The 16,982-nt window shown below is 54.1% G+C and overlaps 1 protein-coding gene across 1 annotated transcript; it reads left to right on the top strand.

Moving 5' to 3' along the window:
* The first annotated feature begins 2,144 nt into the window (after positions 1-2,144).
* Positions 2,145-16,463, top strand: CDCP2 (CUB domain containing protein 2). The gene is made up of 6 exons (XM_072811594.1): positions 2,145-2,223; positions 5,462-5,809; positions 8,400-8,735; positions 9,652-10,005; positions 12,886-13,064; positions 16,137-16,463. The coding sequence occupies exons 1-6, from the start codon at positions 2,145-2,147 to the stop codon at positions 16,461-16,463; spliced, it is 1,623 nt and encodes a 540-aa protein (XP_072667695.1).
* The last annotated feature ends 519 nt before the right edge of the window (positions 16,464-16,982 follow it).

The raw sequence follows: 16,982 nt of genomic DNA, 5'->3' as shown, positions 1-16,982 counted from the left end.
GCCCAGACCTGCAGGGGACGATGTGGCCCGTGGGGCTTGTCCAGCAGGTGTCATGAAAGAGCAGGATGCCTGACCCTGGAATCTAAGCCCAAGAGAGAAGATGGGGCCAAGGGTATGCCAGGCGTGTGGAGAAGGGTGGGGGAAAGAGAGCAGAGGTTGCATGGAGTGTGGGAGAGACGGCTGTTTCAGGAGTGAGATGAAGGAGGAACATTCAGAGGTGAGGGGTTCGAGGGGTAGCAGGCCCAGGGTGGAATCACACTAATGGTGACAGTCTTCTGGATGGCTCAGTCGATGCCACCGTGGCCTCGGCTCCATGGCTTTCACCATTCTTAGGCATGCAGACAGCTTGTCTTCAACTCCTGCGCTCTCGGGCCATTCCTCACCCCTCACTGGAGCAGCGTGGGCATAGTCTACACCGCCACCGGAGGTGCTCATGGGCCTGGAGCCTCCGTTTCCCACAATGGTACCTGCTCATCCACATGCCCTCAACTGGCTTCTTCTCATCCCCGGCTCTCTTCCCCACGCCCCTGCCTATGCTTCCGGGACCACCTCCCAGATAAACTGCTCATCACAGGGTCTTCCTGTGATGTTAACTCCCTTTGGGTGTTAGCTTCCTCGTCTATGAGACAGGGAATCTGTGTGCCTGTGACGTTGGAAGGGCACACGCACACGACGTTGGGCTCCTGGCTGAGGCCCAGCACCTTCTCTCATATACACAGCGGGTGTGATAAAAGCTCCTGTCCCCTCACAGGGCCTGGGACGGCAGAACGTTTCTGTTGCTGCCAGTCAAGCCCCAAAGGTAAGCCAATCCCTCAGGCCTAACCACCCCCGAAGCTCTTTGCTGAACACCTTCCAGGTGGCCTCCCATGCTGGCAGCAAAGGGCTCCCCGGGGACCTCCTGATGCAAAGATGGGCCAGAGGCAACACGTGGTCTGGCAGATGGCCCTCTGAGTTCCTCTGAGGTAAATAAAAATCGTGCTTGCTCCGAAGGATGGAGCCAGGCGATGGCTAAGGCTTCCTACGAACCATCTCATCCTCGCGGCAAAGGACAAGTGACTAGCTTTCTCCTCTTCGTGCTCAGGAGGCTGGGCCTCAGGGAGGTTGGGCCACTTTCCCAGGCTGCTGCGGCCTGACCAAAGTGGCAGAGGGTGACAGAGCCAGGATTCAGACCCCGTTGGCCAAACCACAGCCCAGGCTCCTCACTGGGAGGCAGGAATGTGCCACGTGTCCCTCAGACACCCTGTCCTGGAGGGGGCTCTGCCCAGGGAAGGAGCTGAGGCACGAGAGCTGGGCTGAGCGGAGCCCAGTAGGGCTCCCAGAGGAAATGGGTCCTGTTTCCTGTTGGACACAGAGCCCTTGAGGGCCTTTTTGCCACCTCTCACCTAGCACACAGCCTGGCACAGACCGATGCTCAGGTATGGTTTGTGGACCCATTGAAGAGGGAATATCTAATATTTTTGGCCAGAATTGACACTGTGGCCCAGATCCGTGGTCGCATTAGGAGCAGTACAAGACAATTCTCCCGTTCTGTTGTCTCGGCTGCCTTCTTCCATCATCTTCCAACAGTGTCCTTCGCTCCCCGTCTGAGCTAATCTAGGCATGTCTGAAGGATGTGCCTGTCCCCCTAGTTAGAGGGTCCCTTCTGCACCCTGGTGGGTGGGTGGGGGGTTGGGCCTCCCATCAGGCTGCAGCACATGTCGCCGTATGCCATTTCCTACAAGCAGGGTTGAATGGCCCCACTAGACAGATGAGGAAGACTGAGACCCACAGTCCAGGGGACCTGTTCAAGGCCACCTGGCCAGCTCGAGCTGACCTAGGGTGGCTGTGAGACCTGCCTGACCCCCAAACCCATGCCCTTTCTCCACCACCGGGTTCCTTTCCCACCCTAAGTTACTTCCCTTCCTGCTACAGTGCGGCCAGTGCAGATCTCAGAATGTGTAAACCCGCTGACACCAGATCCGTCACCTTCGGGCGGGACGGAGTAAGCACCCGGGGATCAGCTTACTAATTCGAGGGCCCGATGAATTATTCAGGCCATCATTAACTTGGAGGTCCTCTCAGACTCCCCTCTCTTTCCCCGGCTCCAGACCCTCAGATCCCAACCTGCCCAGTTTCTGCAGACCCGTGGGGGCCCCGGTGAGGCGATGCTGGCAGACCTGGCGTCCTGTCTGCTGCTGGCAGGGGTGCTGCTGGCCCCAGGCCCCAGGGCCCAAGCCATGAAAGGTAGGCGCTGCCGAGGACAGGCAGGGTCTGGGAGGGGTGGAGGGTGGCCAGGCCGGGGCACGGGGGGCTGCCAGGGTCTCAGGAGGGTTCCGTACGGGAGGCCAGAAAGCAGGAGGCCTTTGAGGTGGGAGCCGGCTGAGTCGAGGGTGCATTTGTTTCTGAGATGGTGGAAGACAGTGTTTGCAGCACCCCTGCTCTGTGCTGGATGCTTTACAAATAGGACTGCATTTAATCTTCATGACAAACTCCAAGGTGGGGATGAGTCCTCCATTTTACAGATGAAGAAACTGAGGCAGAAGGAGGTTAAGTAACCTGTGCAAGAAGGCATAGTTACCAAGGGCTAAAGGACTGGCTCAAAAAACAACGCAAGGTTTATTGCTGGAGGGAGGATTTTTTCCCCTTCCCAAAAACCTGCTGTATGTCCCCACTGCCAGCCAGGTAAAATCCCAAGTTCCTTAAAATGGCCTTCGGTGTCTCCCAGGGTTGGCCCCAATCTCTGAATAATATCCAGCCTCGGTTCCCTGTGTCCCTTGGGCATCCAGTGCTCTAGCAGAGCCTCATACCCCCTCCTGGAGATGCCTCGGCCTCAGAGCTCTTGCCCCAGGGTACCCTCTCTCTGAAAGGTCCCTTTCCTCTTTTGCTTTCTGAGAACATCTGGCCCATCTATCAAACCCCAGTCAAACACCACCTCCTCCAGGAAGCCTTCCACATCCTTTCATCAGCCTCAGAGCTCCCTCCTTGGAGCTCCCAGAACCCTGAGCCAGCATCCTGGTCCCAGGTCGCTTTGCGCTGCCCCAGCACTGTTGTGTCATGGGCCTGTCTCTAAAGCAGTATCACTTCACTGGTTGCCAAGGGGCGAGCACGTCGTGGGGCTCCACAAACAGCCCTCAGTGCCTGGGTTTCCTACAGGCTCAAGTGGGGCTCGAAGAAGGAGAGGTGACGTGCCAGTCACCTGGTCGGTGGCAGAGGGGGGCTGGGTACCCAGGTGTCTTGCTCCTTCCTCTAGTCCCCCTAGAGAACAGAGGCTAGCTGCTCTCATTTTCCAGCCTCCCAGGTTTTAGAGGCCCCAGGGTGACCCTAGGCTTCAAGTCGTCGGGCTGAGTCCCGGAGGACAAGGCCTCTGCCTGTGCCAGCACCCAGGGCCTCCTTGGCCACAGGAGTCCTGCTCCAACACTCCAGGGCTTTTCCTGTCCTGTGGGCAGGGCTGGGGAAAGACAAGGACAGGCAGGGGACGGAACGGCCCCTTGCCATCAAGGCATAAGTCAGAGGGGATTCCCGCCCTGGCACACCTGAACCGGGTGTGTATCCGCTGCCCTCGGAGAAGCTTTGTCTCCTCGGCGCTCACAGCCACCCCATTTCACGGATGCGTGACCGAGGCTCGGGGAGGCAAAGTGCCTGTGAGTTTGGGCCATTTGCTCCCTCCAAATTGTCGCCAACTAACAATCTTCATCCCTCCTGGTCATACTCGAACATCACCTTCCCTGTGGATTTTGTCCCTCCCCTAGCAGTGTGGCTCAGCAAGATTGGCCTCCGTCCTTTGGGCCCCCAGGGCCGCGTGTGGCTGCAGCGCTATGGCACAGCGGACCGCCACCCCCGTTCCACAGCGCGCTCCCCACGGAGGGCCCTGCTGAGTCAGCACGGGCCTGGTACATGCTTTTTGGCCTTTTCAGTGAAGAGAGCGCGGAAATTCATTCTTTTTTAGAGATAAGAATAAACCTTAAATTCATACTGTTTTCAATTCAAATCAAGGATCACAAGTGTTCTCTTTAATTTTTTAATTTTACGGTTGTATCGTTCTCCTCTTACACGGAACATCTTAGCTTCTGTGGACATGAACATACGTGCTTTATTCCGGTTCATAAAATACTGTAAAATAGCGCTGTTGACTGTGATTACAAACACTAAGCCTCCTGAGTCAAGTTTCAGATTTCTTTGTGCTTCATTTTGTCCTGGGCATATATCCCACTGGGAAGGTACGGTCAAAAAAGTGTATTTCCAAGTCATTTGAAATCATTTTTCACCATGTGAATACGCCTCCAACTCGATACATAGTTACATTTATTTGTTTCAGTTTGGGATATTTAAGGGTTCCTTAAAATTTTTTTTGCTAATTTAAAAATTATATTAAAAGGGATGATTATAAAGTCAAAATTATAAAACAGGTAACGTTGAAAGAGGTCTAGCTTCATGCCTGTTTTCCTCCCTCTGTTTACTCCTTTCCCTGACAATCATTTTTATTAGTTTCCTTCACATTGTTTTCTTTTTTAAAATATAAGCAGGGGATCCCTGGGTGGCGCAACGGTTTAGCGCCTGCCTTTGGCCCAGGGCGCGATCCTGGAGACCCGGGATCGAATCCCACGTCGGGCTCCCGGTGCATGGAGCCTGCTTCTCCCTCTGCCTGTGTCTCTGCCTCTCTCTCTCTCTCTCTGTGACTATCATAAATAAATAAAAAAAAAATTAAAATATAAGCAAGTATGTGCACATAAGAATGTCCTTGTACCATTGCAGTAGGCTGTGTACATTTTCACTGAGGGTGGAGGTATTATCCTTTGTAATTTTATTTTCATTTGTAATTTTTAAAAAGTATTTTTAAATTTTTATTTATTCATGAGAGACACAGAGAGAGAGAGGCAGAGACACAGGCAGAGGGAGAAGCAGGCTCCCTGCGGGGAGCCCAATACAGGACTTGATCCCAGGACCCTGGGCTCACCACATGAGCCAAAGGCACACTCAGCCGCTGAGCCACCCAGGTGGCTCATTTGTTATTTTTAAATTCCCTACCGCACATGCCCAGGGGCTGGCATATAGTACCGTTTTATCTAAAATTATAGGTTCGCCCCAACGTTTCTGTCTCCTTTCCCTGCTTTACTTTTCTCCGTAGCACTAATCACTATTCAGTATGCTCTGTATTTTACTTCTTGTGTTTATCATGTTTTCCCCGTCAGAACCACACAGGAAATTCCACGAAGGCAAGAATTGTTGTCTGTTCTGCTCCAGCTGAAACCCCAGCACCTAGAACATTGCCTAGCACTCAGACAATATTTGTTGAGTGAGTAAAAGAGTGCTTGGTAAAAGTATTTGAGGATTAAGCAGATGAAGGAGCAAACATGCGTAAAGGAATTTGAGTATAGGGTCATGGCCTCATGTTCCCCCACCCATTCCGAAGACCCAGCCTCGTGGCTGGGCCCACCGCCCAGGACCCCAGCACGGACTGAGCCATTCTTCCCTCTTGCCCCAGGTGTCAAATGTGGGGGCGTGCTCTCGGCACCTTCCGGAAACTTCTCCAGCCCCAACTTCCCCAGGCTCTACCCCTACAACACGGAGTGCAGCTGGCTCATCGTGGTGGCCGAGGGCTCCTCGGTGCTGCTCACCTTCCACGCCTTTGACCTGGAGTACCACGACTCCTGTGGCTTCGACTACCTGGAGGTCTACAACGGGGCGTCCGGGGACAAGGGCAGCCTGCTGGGGAGGTTCTGTGGCCAGGTGCCCCCGCCGCCCTTCACCTCCTCCTGGCACGTCATGTCTGTCGTCTTCCACTCAGACAAGCACGTGGCCAGCCGTGGCTTTTCTGCCGGCTACCAGAAAGGCAAGGAGGCCTGAGCAAGGAAGAGGGGGGCCCTGTGGAGGTCGGGGGTGGGGAGGAGAGCAGTGGGTGGGGTGAGACGGGGTGACCCTGCTGTCGCAGCTCAGGGGCAAAGGCAGCTTCCAGCTGTGGTCATGGTGGCTGTGGGTCCCCACCTTCACGGCAGTGGTCCTGGGAGCCCTGGGAGGGTCTCACTGTATGCAGGAGCAAGGCCTCTTGTGCTCGCTATCATCCTTCCTCTTTTTTAAAAAAAGATTTTATTTATTTATTTGAGAGAGAGAAGAGAGAGAGCACAAGCGGGGGAAGGGGCATAGGGAGAAGCAGACTCCTCCCTGAGCTTGATCCCAGGACTTCAGGATCATGAACCCTGAGCCGAGGCAGGTGATTAACCACCTGAGCCACCCAGGCACCCCTCTATTGTCCTTATCCCATGTCATGGCACCAGGACAAAGGAGAGGACATCATGCTGCCACTGCTGCCTGCCCCTCTGCAGCACCCCATCACTTCGCAGGTTCAGGGACCCCAAGTCCTCTGGAGTAAGAGATGCACGAGGGCCATCTGTGTGGAGCCGGTGACGTCCTCCCTCCTCAAGCCTTTCCTAACCCCTCTTACACTTGATGTGATATAACCTAACCCTCTCTCTCTCAGCCTGGAAGCAGGCCCCTTAGTCTACCGAGAGGAGCAGAGCCCTTTCTAGGCTTGCCTTTCTTCTTGACTCATTCCTTCTGCTTCCAGGCCTCTCATATACTCAGACCTCCTCCCTTCTCCCCAGACCTAAGCCCAAGGCCATACTCACGTCAGCTCCAGCGACAGACAGCCACAGAGGCTCCTGGCACCCAGGGTCCCCAGACAACAATGGGGGGGGGGTGCCTCAGGTAGGACACCACTCCCCGAGCTGGCCTGGGAGGCACAGAACTGTAGCATGCTGAAGCACAAGAATCACAGACTAATTGCATTGTAGTTTTGGAATTTTAGACTTAGTTTTTTAAAATGTTAGCATATCCAAGTCATAATACCATAAGCAATCTTTTCCAACATTTTTAAAAACAGGAGTACCATTAAAACACATGGAACTTCACGATAATCCCTTCTATCTAAAAGAGATAAAGACAGTATTTTTATTGGTAGGCATTTACTGTATTTTCTAAGTTCGTATTTTTAGCGTTTACTTATTATAAGCCAATCACGGAAAACAGAAGTCAATACGGATGGCCTCCAATGAGTGACATTTATACATATGACCTGTGACTGTGGACGCTGTCTTTCAGGGCACCGTAGAGAGCTTGGATACAGCACAGGAATGAAAGTTGCCCCACATGCGGGCAGATAGATGCCCCGGGGCCTGCTGCGAAGCTCCGGAGCACAGTCTGAAAGCCTCTGCTAAGGGTGTTCACATGGAAAAGGATCTCACAGGCTGTCAAAACCTGCCCTCTTATTTCACAAACAAGAAAGTTGCGAGTAGAGAAGGAGTGTGCCTTCTCAAAATGACACGGCCGAGCGTGAAAAACACGGCCAGAGCAGCACTCTGCTCACAAAGGCCAATCCCTGGGGCGAGATTCTGGAGTTTTGGGGAATAGCAGTGTGCCCCTCCCTGCTGGGGCCTCCAGCTGGTCAGGGCGTTCATCATCACCCACCTCTTCTCGCCAGCCTCTGAGACTCCGCGTGAGACTGCCCCCGGTAGATCTGGCTGGGCAGGTTCTGACCTCTAATATTCTCTCGAGGCTCAGGGAGCCTGGATCACTTGCCCAGGGTCACACCCCTAATAGGAGACAAGCTGAGAGGACACCTGTCTTCAGACTTCACACCCATCTCCACTTCACCAGATCCTCTCTCCAAGCCTCAGTTTCTTCTGTTAGGAAAGTTTGAGAACATTCCCAAACTCGGCACCCCAGCCTCTGTGCCCCACGGGCCTGGTAGGAGGGGACAGTGAGAACCCCACGGTTGAGTGCCCAGGCCCTGCATCCGTTATCATCCGGGTGGCATGCCGTCAGGGCCCTGCCCATGTTCCCGGGGCCTCATCCCTTCAGCGGCTCCTGCCAGCCTCTACATCCCTAGTGGAAGCCCTCTTCTAAAGTCTCAGTGGGTCCCCTCTATCCCCAGCAGCCCTTGGCCTGGACTTGCTGGAGTTGTTGTACAAATGCCTCAGCTCCCTTTGTCTTGGGGGACATAACTCTGAAGTGTGTGCCTGATGCCATTCCCCAGGGTTCCCCAGCAGGGCTCGGCAGCAGGCCTGACAGTGCCCTTTGCTGGCCCTTATATCTCTCAAATGAACTCCTTGTGCTCACACCCTGTCTCAGGATCTGTCTGGGTGACACCCCCCCCCCCCCGCCCAGGCACCTTCCCTGTGCCTCCATTTTCACAACCATAAAATGGGGGAGAACCACTATGCGTTCCCCTAGGGCGACGGTAATGGTGTCAAAAGACGGCCTCGATGCCAAGTGCCAGACCTGTGCCTGCCACCTAGCAAGCACTCAGTGGATGGTGATGAGATACCCATCCAAGTGGCATGTTGGGGGGCATCCGGTTCCCAAGGGAGGAGGCTTGAGGGGCCATGGGTAGGGAGAAAGGTCAGTTCAGGAGGGCTTCTTTGCAGATGTGTGTGGTGGCGTCCTGACGGGCCTCTCGGGGGTCCTCACCAGCCCTGAGTACCCTGACAACTACCCTAACAACGTGGAGTGCCACTGGGTGATCCGGGCCTCTGGCGCTGCCACCGTCAAGCTGGTGTTCGTGGACTTCCAGCTGGAGGGCAATGAGGAGTGCACCTATGACTACGTGGCCGTCCTTGAGGGGTCAGTCCCTGCCCACGGGCACCACTACTGTGGCAGCACCAGGCCCCCCACTCTTGTGTCACTGGGCCACGAGCTGCAGGTGATCTTCAAGTCCGACTTTAACATCGGAGGCCGGGGCTTCAAGGCCTACTACTTCTCAGGTAGAAGGGGCTGGGGACATCCCTGGAGTCCCCTGTGCATGCTGTGCATGGCCCTGCCTGGCCAGTGCCAAGGCAGAAGCATGTCACCTCCTCTGGGAAGTCTTCCTGATTTACTCAGAATTAGTCCTTTCGATTCCTTCTGGAGGTTTTTCTGCAGCAATGATCTAACATTTATCCTTTATGTTTGTGATTCACACGTTGATCCCCCTCCCCCCAACTGTGACTTCCTGTGGATTTGTCTCTGTATCTGTCACATAGAAGAGATTCGATTGATGTTTGCCCAAATGAATGAACCCTTGACAGTGAAATGAACTAGACGGTGGAGGAGATAGAGGAGGAAATAGACAAGGACAAGCCACTGTGATCGGCGTTAACAGTAAGGATCATGGAGGACTTCCTGGAGGAGGAGAGAATTGAGTAGTGCTTTGGAAGAGTTAGCCAGAGGCAGAGGGAGGGAAGGGTATTCGAGACCGAGAGCTCAGTAGGCATGAAGGCGGGGAGGCAGGCAGAGAGGGTTCAGTGCTCCAAGGCTAGGTATTTGGTGAGACTGAAAGATAGAGCTGGATGAGGGGCAGTGAGAAAATGAGCAAGGTCATGTCATGAGCCACATTGTCCATCAAGTCTAATGTTCAACTCAACTCTGGGGACAAGTATTAGGTCTTGTTGTTGAATTCCTAACAGGACTAGCACTCGTGAAGTGGACTGCCGATGGGAATGAGAGTCCTAGTCTTCAGTTAGTTTTGATTTAAAGCAGGCTTTGGCATCAGTTGTCTGATTTGCCGACCATGGTGCCCACCACCTGCCAGGGTGGTTTCAGGACCTTTACGGTGCCCACTGCCCAAGCCGTGAAGCAGAGGGTCACAGTCTCTACACTCGTCATCATTGTTCTTCGACCCCTTCCCCCTCCCCAATCCAGGAGAATGCCAGGAGGTGTACACGGCTGTGCGGGGTAACTTCTCCAGCCCACAGTACCCCGACTCCTACCCTAACAACATCCACTGCCACTGGACCATCCGCCTGCCTCCTGGCTATCGGGTCAAGGTGTTCTTCCTGGACCTGGATCTGGAGGGTCCCAATAGCCTGACCAGGACCTGTGACTTCGACCATCTGTCAGCTTATGATGGGGCCAGCGAGGAGGCACCCCTACTGGGCAGTTGGTGTGGACACCACCTGCCAGCGCCGGTCACCTCGAACCAAAACCAGCTTCTGCTTCTGCTGCACACGGACCGCAGCACTGCCCGAAGGGGCTTCTCTGTGGCCTACATTGGAGGTCAGCTGGGGGTGAGGGTGTGGGTGGTGCTGATAAGATGGAGGGACAAGGCTGGGTTCCTCTGCACCTTCCTCCCTCTATCCCACCACTTGGCTCCTCCAATCTCTTCTGGGGTGGCTGCTGCTCTGGGACCTTGGGGACCCTGCCAATGTGGACCATGCTTATTTCCATGACTGCAGAGCCCTGCCTTTCTAGCCTCCAGCTCCACATTCCCTAATTCCCCCTCATCTGTCTCCTTCCCCCTTGAGACCCTGGCCTCTCTCATGCTGTGGTTCATCCCATGTTTCCAGGGCCAGTACACACAATATGTCCATATCACTTATGATAAACAATCGGTATAACCATGGAGACGCTGACCGGCTTTGCTTGTATCGGTCATAAATCCTGACCGACAGTGGCTTGAACAAATGGCTTTTGTTTTCCTCACATCACGAGAGATCTAGAGCTAAGGAGCTGCTTTGTTGGTTCAGAGACTTAACACTGTCTCAGCTGGTAACTCTGGGATTCTGATGGCCTCTTGATTGCAACACGGCTGCTACAACTCCAGACATCATCACGTCCATGTTCAAGGCTGGGAGAGGGTAGGGGAGATGCCAGCTACAAATGTCCTATTATGAGGAAAGCAAAAGCATTTTCAGAAAAAGACTTCTTGGTCTCATGAGTTTGAACTTGGTCAGGTGGCCACGCCTAGCTACAGCGACAGGTGAAGAAGCTTTCCCAGGTTCCACAGTACCTGTTAGGTTGGCCGGCCAGCAGCCACCACCTTCTCTCCCCTCTGTTCGTCACCCTTCCCTCACCCACAGGCCCAGGAAAGCCTATGCTCTGGACCCATTTTGCCCTCTGCCTGAGCAGGTGAAAGCTTCTTGCTGTGCAGGTGTGGAAAGGGAGGTAGAGAGAGGAAACACCTCACCAAGGTCATGTGGGCAGCAGGGGCCCGGCCAAGATGAGAACCCGTGTCTACCATCTTGGTGGCCCAACAGAGCCCAGTGGGGAGGAAACCAGGGCTGAGCACAGACAGACCAGGGCCACATCCAAATGCTGCCATTTACTGGTCACCCAGTGGCCTCATCTGTACAAGGGGATGATGAATGCCCTTGTAGGCAGTCATGCAGATGGAATGAGGGCACGGGTCCCAGTGCCCGACTCCGGGGACATCCTTGCCTCGGCTGCAGGTGGATTTCTCTCCCTCACGTGTCTCAGGCCTGGTCTGCATTCAAAACATCTTCCCTCTGTCTCTACTCTATATGCAAGTGGTGAAGGGGCAGGACACAGCAGAGCCACCACAAGCTAGTGGCAATGAGGCCACCTGGGCAGACCCACCCTCCAGGGCCTCAGTTGGCTCCATCCGTAACCTGGGGCTAAGGGGAGCTGTCCCTTGTTAGAGCAACCTCACTAGGGCTTCACTCCAGGGACTCGGGTGCCACAGGCTCTGCCTCAGTTAGCTGGCAGGTTGTTTCTTCTCTGAGGGTCTCAGTAAAATGAGGACACTGGCTGAGGCATCTTTGAGGTCCCCTTTGGTTCTGATAATCTTGTTTCTGGGCCTGGGTCCTCTCCCAGGCCTGTGGGATCTTGGACAAGCCCCTTCTCCTTCTGGTGCCTACAGAGACTGAAGGTGGGCAGCTCTAAACCCGACTGTGTTCCTGGGCAGGAGCCCCCCCTCCCCCCTCCCCAGATCCCCGTGGGAGCCCAGGGTCAGACAGGGGCACTCGTGGTGGGCGAGGCTCCAGCTGTGGCACAGGCGGCACGCGGCCTCCTGGCCGGAGGACAACCTCAGCATCCATCAGGGGTGACACACAGTTCAGCGCCACCGAAGATCATCGTGGGAGATGGCAGGCCCGTAAATCCCCGGCTGCCCAGACACCAGAGGCTGAAACATGTCTGAGGCATTTCCCGGAGACGCGCTGAGAGTTCAGGCCTCCTCCTGCCAGCTCTTCCCTTTCCTGCCACCAGCCACCCCTTCTCCCCTCCACGGCCCCCACCCCGGCAGGCACTGCCCCCATATGCACACAAACACACACACGCACGCACATGCACACACGCACATGCATGCTGGGATACACCCAGGCACAGAAAGTCACGCGTCTTGGACTGGAGGGCAGCAGGGCCCACCATATGGGGTGGAGGGATCACCCGTAGACTCCATCCTATAGACTCAACGATGGTTAAAATCCCAACTCAACTACTGCCAACAACTTCACCTGTCAGAGCTTCAGTTTCCAAAACTAAAATGGGTTTTAGTTGTGTCCACCTCACAGTGTCATCATGGGGAGAGAGTGAGGCTTCCTTCTCCGCCCTCCGGAACACTGCATTTCTGCCTCCAGCCCCACACACGAGCTCTGCTTTCCTTGTCTTCTTTGCTTGATTTTCCTGCAGCCCACTGTGACCGGTCTTTCATTTTACATACTGATTGCCCCCCTACCCAATTAGAATGTAAGCTCCAAGGAGGCAGAAAGTTTGGGCTGTTGGATTTTCTTTTCTTTTTTTTTTTTTTTTCCATTTCTATTTCTGCAGTGCTTGAAATAGTGCCTGCACATAGTAAGCCATCAAGAAATATTTGTTAAATGGTTGAATGAATTGCCAGGCACACGGCAAAGAGATCAGCAAATAGTAGCTCTTCTTGTGATTAAGAATATTTATTCATTCAACATTCACAGCACCTGCTATGAGAGCTGGGCTTCGAGGACATGAGAAGGCCTGGTGCCTGCCCCGGGGAGCTCATGTCTGATGCAGTTAAATGCGACAACACACGCAAACACCCCCATCGGGCTGCATAGGCATCTCGCCACTCTAGGCCTCCCTTTGAGTGGGGTCTCGGGATGGTGAGGACAGACCTCCTGCCCCTAAGGCCTCCAGCCCCTCCCTCCTTCCCTCCATTCCTAGTCGTACCCGTGAACGTGAGCTGCTCCCGCACGGACTTCCAGATCCTGATCTCCGCACAGGCGCTGGCGCCGCTGGAGCGGACCAAGGTCTACCTGGGCAGCCGCAGCTGTGCCGCCCAGGAAGCGGGCAGTTCCTTCAGGATCCAGGCCCGCTTTGACACCTGCGGCACCGAGTCTCAGGTAGGGGCTGGGCTGGGGGAGGGCAGGCCCAGGGTAGGGGGTCTGACTCCTGCTGAGAGGCACCTGCCATTCCTGAGAATTTAGCTTCTCTTCCTGGCTCAGTGACCCCACAAGCCTGGACACAGAACGCAACAAACTTGAGCAGAGTGAACGTGAGGAAGAACTCAAATGGGAGACAGAGAAGGGGGCCCTGCTGTATAACCCAGTGACAACTAAAAAGCCCCTATGTTTTTAAAGATTAACTTAGTTATGAGGGCTGCCTGGGTGGCTCAGTGGTTGAGTGTCTGCCTTTGGCTCAGGGTGTGATCCTGGAGACCCGGGATCGAGTCCCACGTCGGGCTCCCTGCATGGAGCCTTCTTCTCCCTCTGCCTGTGTCTCTGCCTCTGTGTGTGTGTGTCTCATTAATCAATAAATAAATCTTTTAAAAAATATTGATTTACTTATGAGAGAGAGAGAACACGAGCAGGAGGGGCAGAGGGACAGGGAGAGAGAATCACAAGCAGACCCTACGATAAGTGCAGGGCCCGACACAGGGCTCGATCCCACAGCCCTGAAATCATGACCTGAGCTTAAATCAAGAGTCAGACGTTTAGCCACCTGAGCCCCCCAGGCACCCACCCCAAAAGCCTCTATTGAAGACTCCTCCTGCAAAGCCCTGACCCTGACCATCCTTGGAGGCCTTCCCTTCTCCTGGGAACTCCCCACTACCCGGGCCTCACCCCTTTAACATGCAGAGCTGTTGGAGCCCTGCTGCCTCCTGCTGCCCCCTCCCCAACCTGTGATCCAAATGGTCCCTGGGCTCCACAGAACAAAAGGGCCTTTCAAGTGACAGGATCCACTTCCCTCCAAAGGCAGCGAGGCTTACAAATGAATTTTTTCCACTATCTGTATATTTTTGAGGCCTTGACTCCAGGTTTGGGGCCCTCAGAGTGGCCCAAGCACCTCAGATGTTGCATTCTTAGAGACAGGTTAAAGGGGAAAGAAGAGGACCCCTCTCAACCTCCAGGGAGACCCTCTACCCCAGCCGTGGTATTTGGCAATGTGCCAGACTGGCTTGGCAGAAATCACATACTTTCCAGCAAACTGTACCAACCTGCCCCCCCACATTAGCCAAATGTCCCCCTAGGGCCCACTGGCCTATGCCTCCACTTGCCCAGCTTCTGGCAGCCTCTGTCCTTTTGACCTGAGGAGAGAAGTGGGGGCAGTCTCAACTGCCAAGATGATCTGCCCTCACCCCGATTCCATGCCCTAAATCCCCCAGGGATTTTCTTTGGACATTCCACAGAGTCATGAAAACATGGTGACAGAGAATCCCAGAGGCAGGGAACCATGAAATGGAGAACAAGATATCATAATAACTCAGAGGCTGAGCCATGGAACCACTACCATAACTTGGAGCCACAGAATCATAGAATCTGGGGGCCAATATCATGGAAACAAAAAGCTGAGAACCATGGACTCCTGGATTCCCAGTGTCACCCTTATAAGTCCTAGACCTACGAAGACCAGGGTCTGTCCTGAGTTGCTCTCAAAGATGTGCAGCTCACATCTCTTAAAAAACACTGGAGACTTGATTTCATAACCGCCAACAACCACATCTCGTGTGGCTGGTTTTTTCCCTTCAAGTTTCTCATTCATCGAAAACCCCTAAACCTTCCCTACACCCCCATCTTATGTAATTTTTTTTCTCCCTTCTTTATCACGTGGATTCACTTTATTGCGTCCCCTTCCACTCACAGATCTTGTGTTTCTTTGCCTGGCATTCCAATTCTGTACCATGAAAACCCAGGACACCAGGGTGTGGTGGCAGATAGGTTGAGGGCACAAATGCAAAAACCTCCTCTGAGGATATGGAATCAGAGCCTTTTGGAAGGAGGCCCCTTTGTAACTCCCTTTCCCCAGAGGGGTCACCCCGTGTCCAGTGATGGCAGCTTTCTACTGCTCCTGCCTGCTTGCTCTGTATTAGACAGTTTCCACATCCAGAAGCTTCATCTCAGAGGTGCCACCACTGGACATGGGCAGTTGGGCAGCCCAAGGGGTTTAACAGCCGCTGCAGACTTAGGGCAGGTGAGGGGAATAGCCCTGCCCCACTGCCCTGCCCCACTGCAGTCCCCTGTCCCAGGCCACACCAGACTGCCCATCAAAATGCTGCCCCTCAGGTCCTGGCCCAAACACCCCCACCATCTTCAGGGCAGCTTGACTCCTGCCTCCCTTGTCTATAGGGGTAGGGAGGGCAGCAGTAGCCAGGCCCTCCACATTTCATTCCTCAGTGGCTCTTCCTAACCCTGGGTGGTGCCACTAGCACGGCCAGGGACTCAACAACAGGGACACATAATGACCGCAGGCATAATTGGGAGAAAAGATTCCAGAAAGAAGGTCACATAGGCAGGGATATGAGCTTCTAACTGGGAGGCAGGCAACTTTTGGCTTCTGGACCTAGCTCTGGGAAAGTTACTGCCTTTGCCGGGCTTTAGTAGTCACATCTGTAAATTGCCAAGGGAGACTGAATTAGATGCTTTAGAGTCTGCTTTGGTTCTACTTACGTCTACTTAACGTCTACTCTGGTTTGAGAGAGGCTTGGTGGCTAAGAGCACAGTCAAGAACTGGGCAGATCTGGGTGAGCGCATGTTACCTGTCACTTGTGTGTCGTGTGACCTCAGACAAAGAATTTAACTTCCGGGCCTCAGTTTCCTCATCTGTGAAATGGGGATATTAATGGTAACAATAAGAAGAGGGTCATAGTGAGAATTAAATGAGATAATGCACTTGAAACAGAGCCTGGAATGTGGCAAATGGGTCGGTTACTATCTTTCAGAGATGCCTCCTCTTTGAAGCCAGATCAAGCACTGACCCATTAAATCTGATTTTGTACTTCTAGACATCCCCATAGTGTCTCTTTTACAGGTGGGGACACTGAGGTTCCGAGCAGGAAGGGAGTCAGTGGCCAAGCAGAGACTAGAACCCAGGCTCCTGTGGTTCTGCCCTTTTGGCACAGAGTCCCCACAAATCTAGGGGAACAGGCTCAGCCCTGGCCCCTTCAGGTGTAAGTGAGCGCCCTGTGACCCCCACAGAGGAGGAACAACACCTCTGTGATCGTCAGTGTGCTGTACATCGACTTCTCGGCCGGTGGGCAGGAGGACATCCATGAGTACGAGGTCCGCTGTGAGCCACGGCGCAAGGAGGCTTCTGTCCACCTGCTGTCCGGCTCCGACTGGCTTGGGCCCTATGCTGCCACAGCAGAGCATCTTCAGGAAGCGCCTCCCAGAGATGAGGTGGATGCACTAGAGGGCCCCGTGGCTATGGTGGCCCAGGACACCAGTGACATTGTCTTCCTGGGGCTCTGCATCCTGGCTGGAGTCCTCATGGTCATTGCCATCGTGGTCCTGATGCTGTTGTGAGCAGGCGGGGACCTGGGTTCGGGCTTCCCTGGCAGGCAGTGTGGGGTCCCCACAACTGGGGCAGGGCCTGGACTTGTTGACTCGTTGATGACCATGGGCAAGCCACTGTCGCTCTCTGAGTCTCACTTTCCTAGGAAGGATCCATGTGCCCTCCCTCCCTCACAGGGTTGGTGTGAGGCTCAGAGACCAGCACGAATGGGTAAGAGCTTTGTCATCTATGGCATGTCCTGTGTGGGTGTGCAATCGTTACTAATTTCAAAGACTGCAATAGAAAAGAAGTCTCGTGTGTGTTACTTGTTAATGTGGACAGTTGTGGTCACTGGTGACAGAGGGTAAAACAGATGTGTTCTGTAGCGTGCACACGTGCTTCACCAACCCAGGGTGGTAAAAACAAGGGCATCTCTTACGTTTCCAGCTCATCGCTTATCACAAGCCTTCATGGGCAGGATGTTCAGTCACCATCCAGGGGCCTCCACTCTCCTGGGCTGACTCAGGAACCCTGAGGACTTTGTCTACAGC

Source organism: Canis lupus, chromosome 3, assembly GCF_048164855.1.
Source record: "Canis lupus baileyi chromosome 3, mCanLup2.hap1, whole genome shotgun sequence".
NCBI lineage: Eukaryota > Metazoa > Chordata > Mammalia > Carnivora > Canidae > Canis > Canis lupus.
Note: the sequence above shows the minus strand (reverse complement) of the source record. Positions and strands in the feature narration are given on the sequence as shown.

Bases quoted from the DNA above. Each gene is read 5' to 3' on its own strand.
- CDCP2 (XM_072811594.1), top strand. From the start codon at position 2,145: ATGCTGGCAGACCTGGCGTCCTGTCTGCTGCTGGCAGGGGTGCTGCTG. The intron at 2,224-5,461 runs GTAGGCGCTGCC...CTCTTGCCCCAG, and splicing joins CAGGGCCCAAGCCATGAAAG to GTGTCAAATGTGGGGGCGTG. The intron at 8,736-9,651 runs GTAGAAGGGGCT...TCCCCAATCCAG, and splicing joins CAAGGCCTACTACTTCTCAG to GAGAATGCCAGGAGGTGTAC.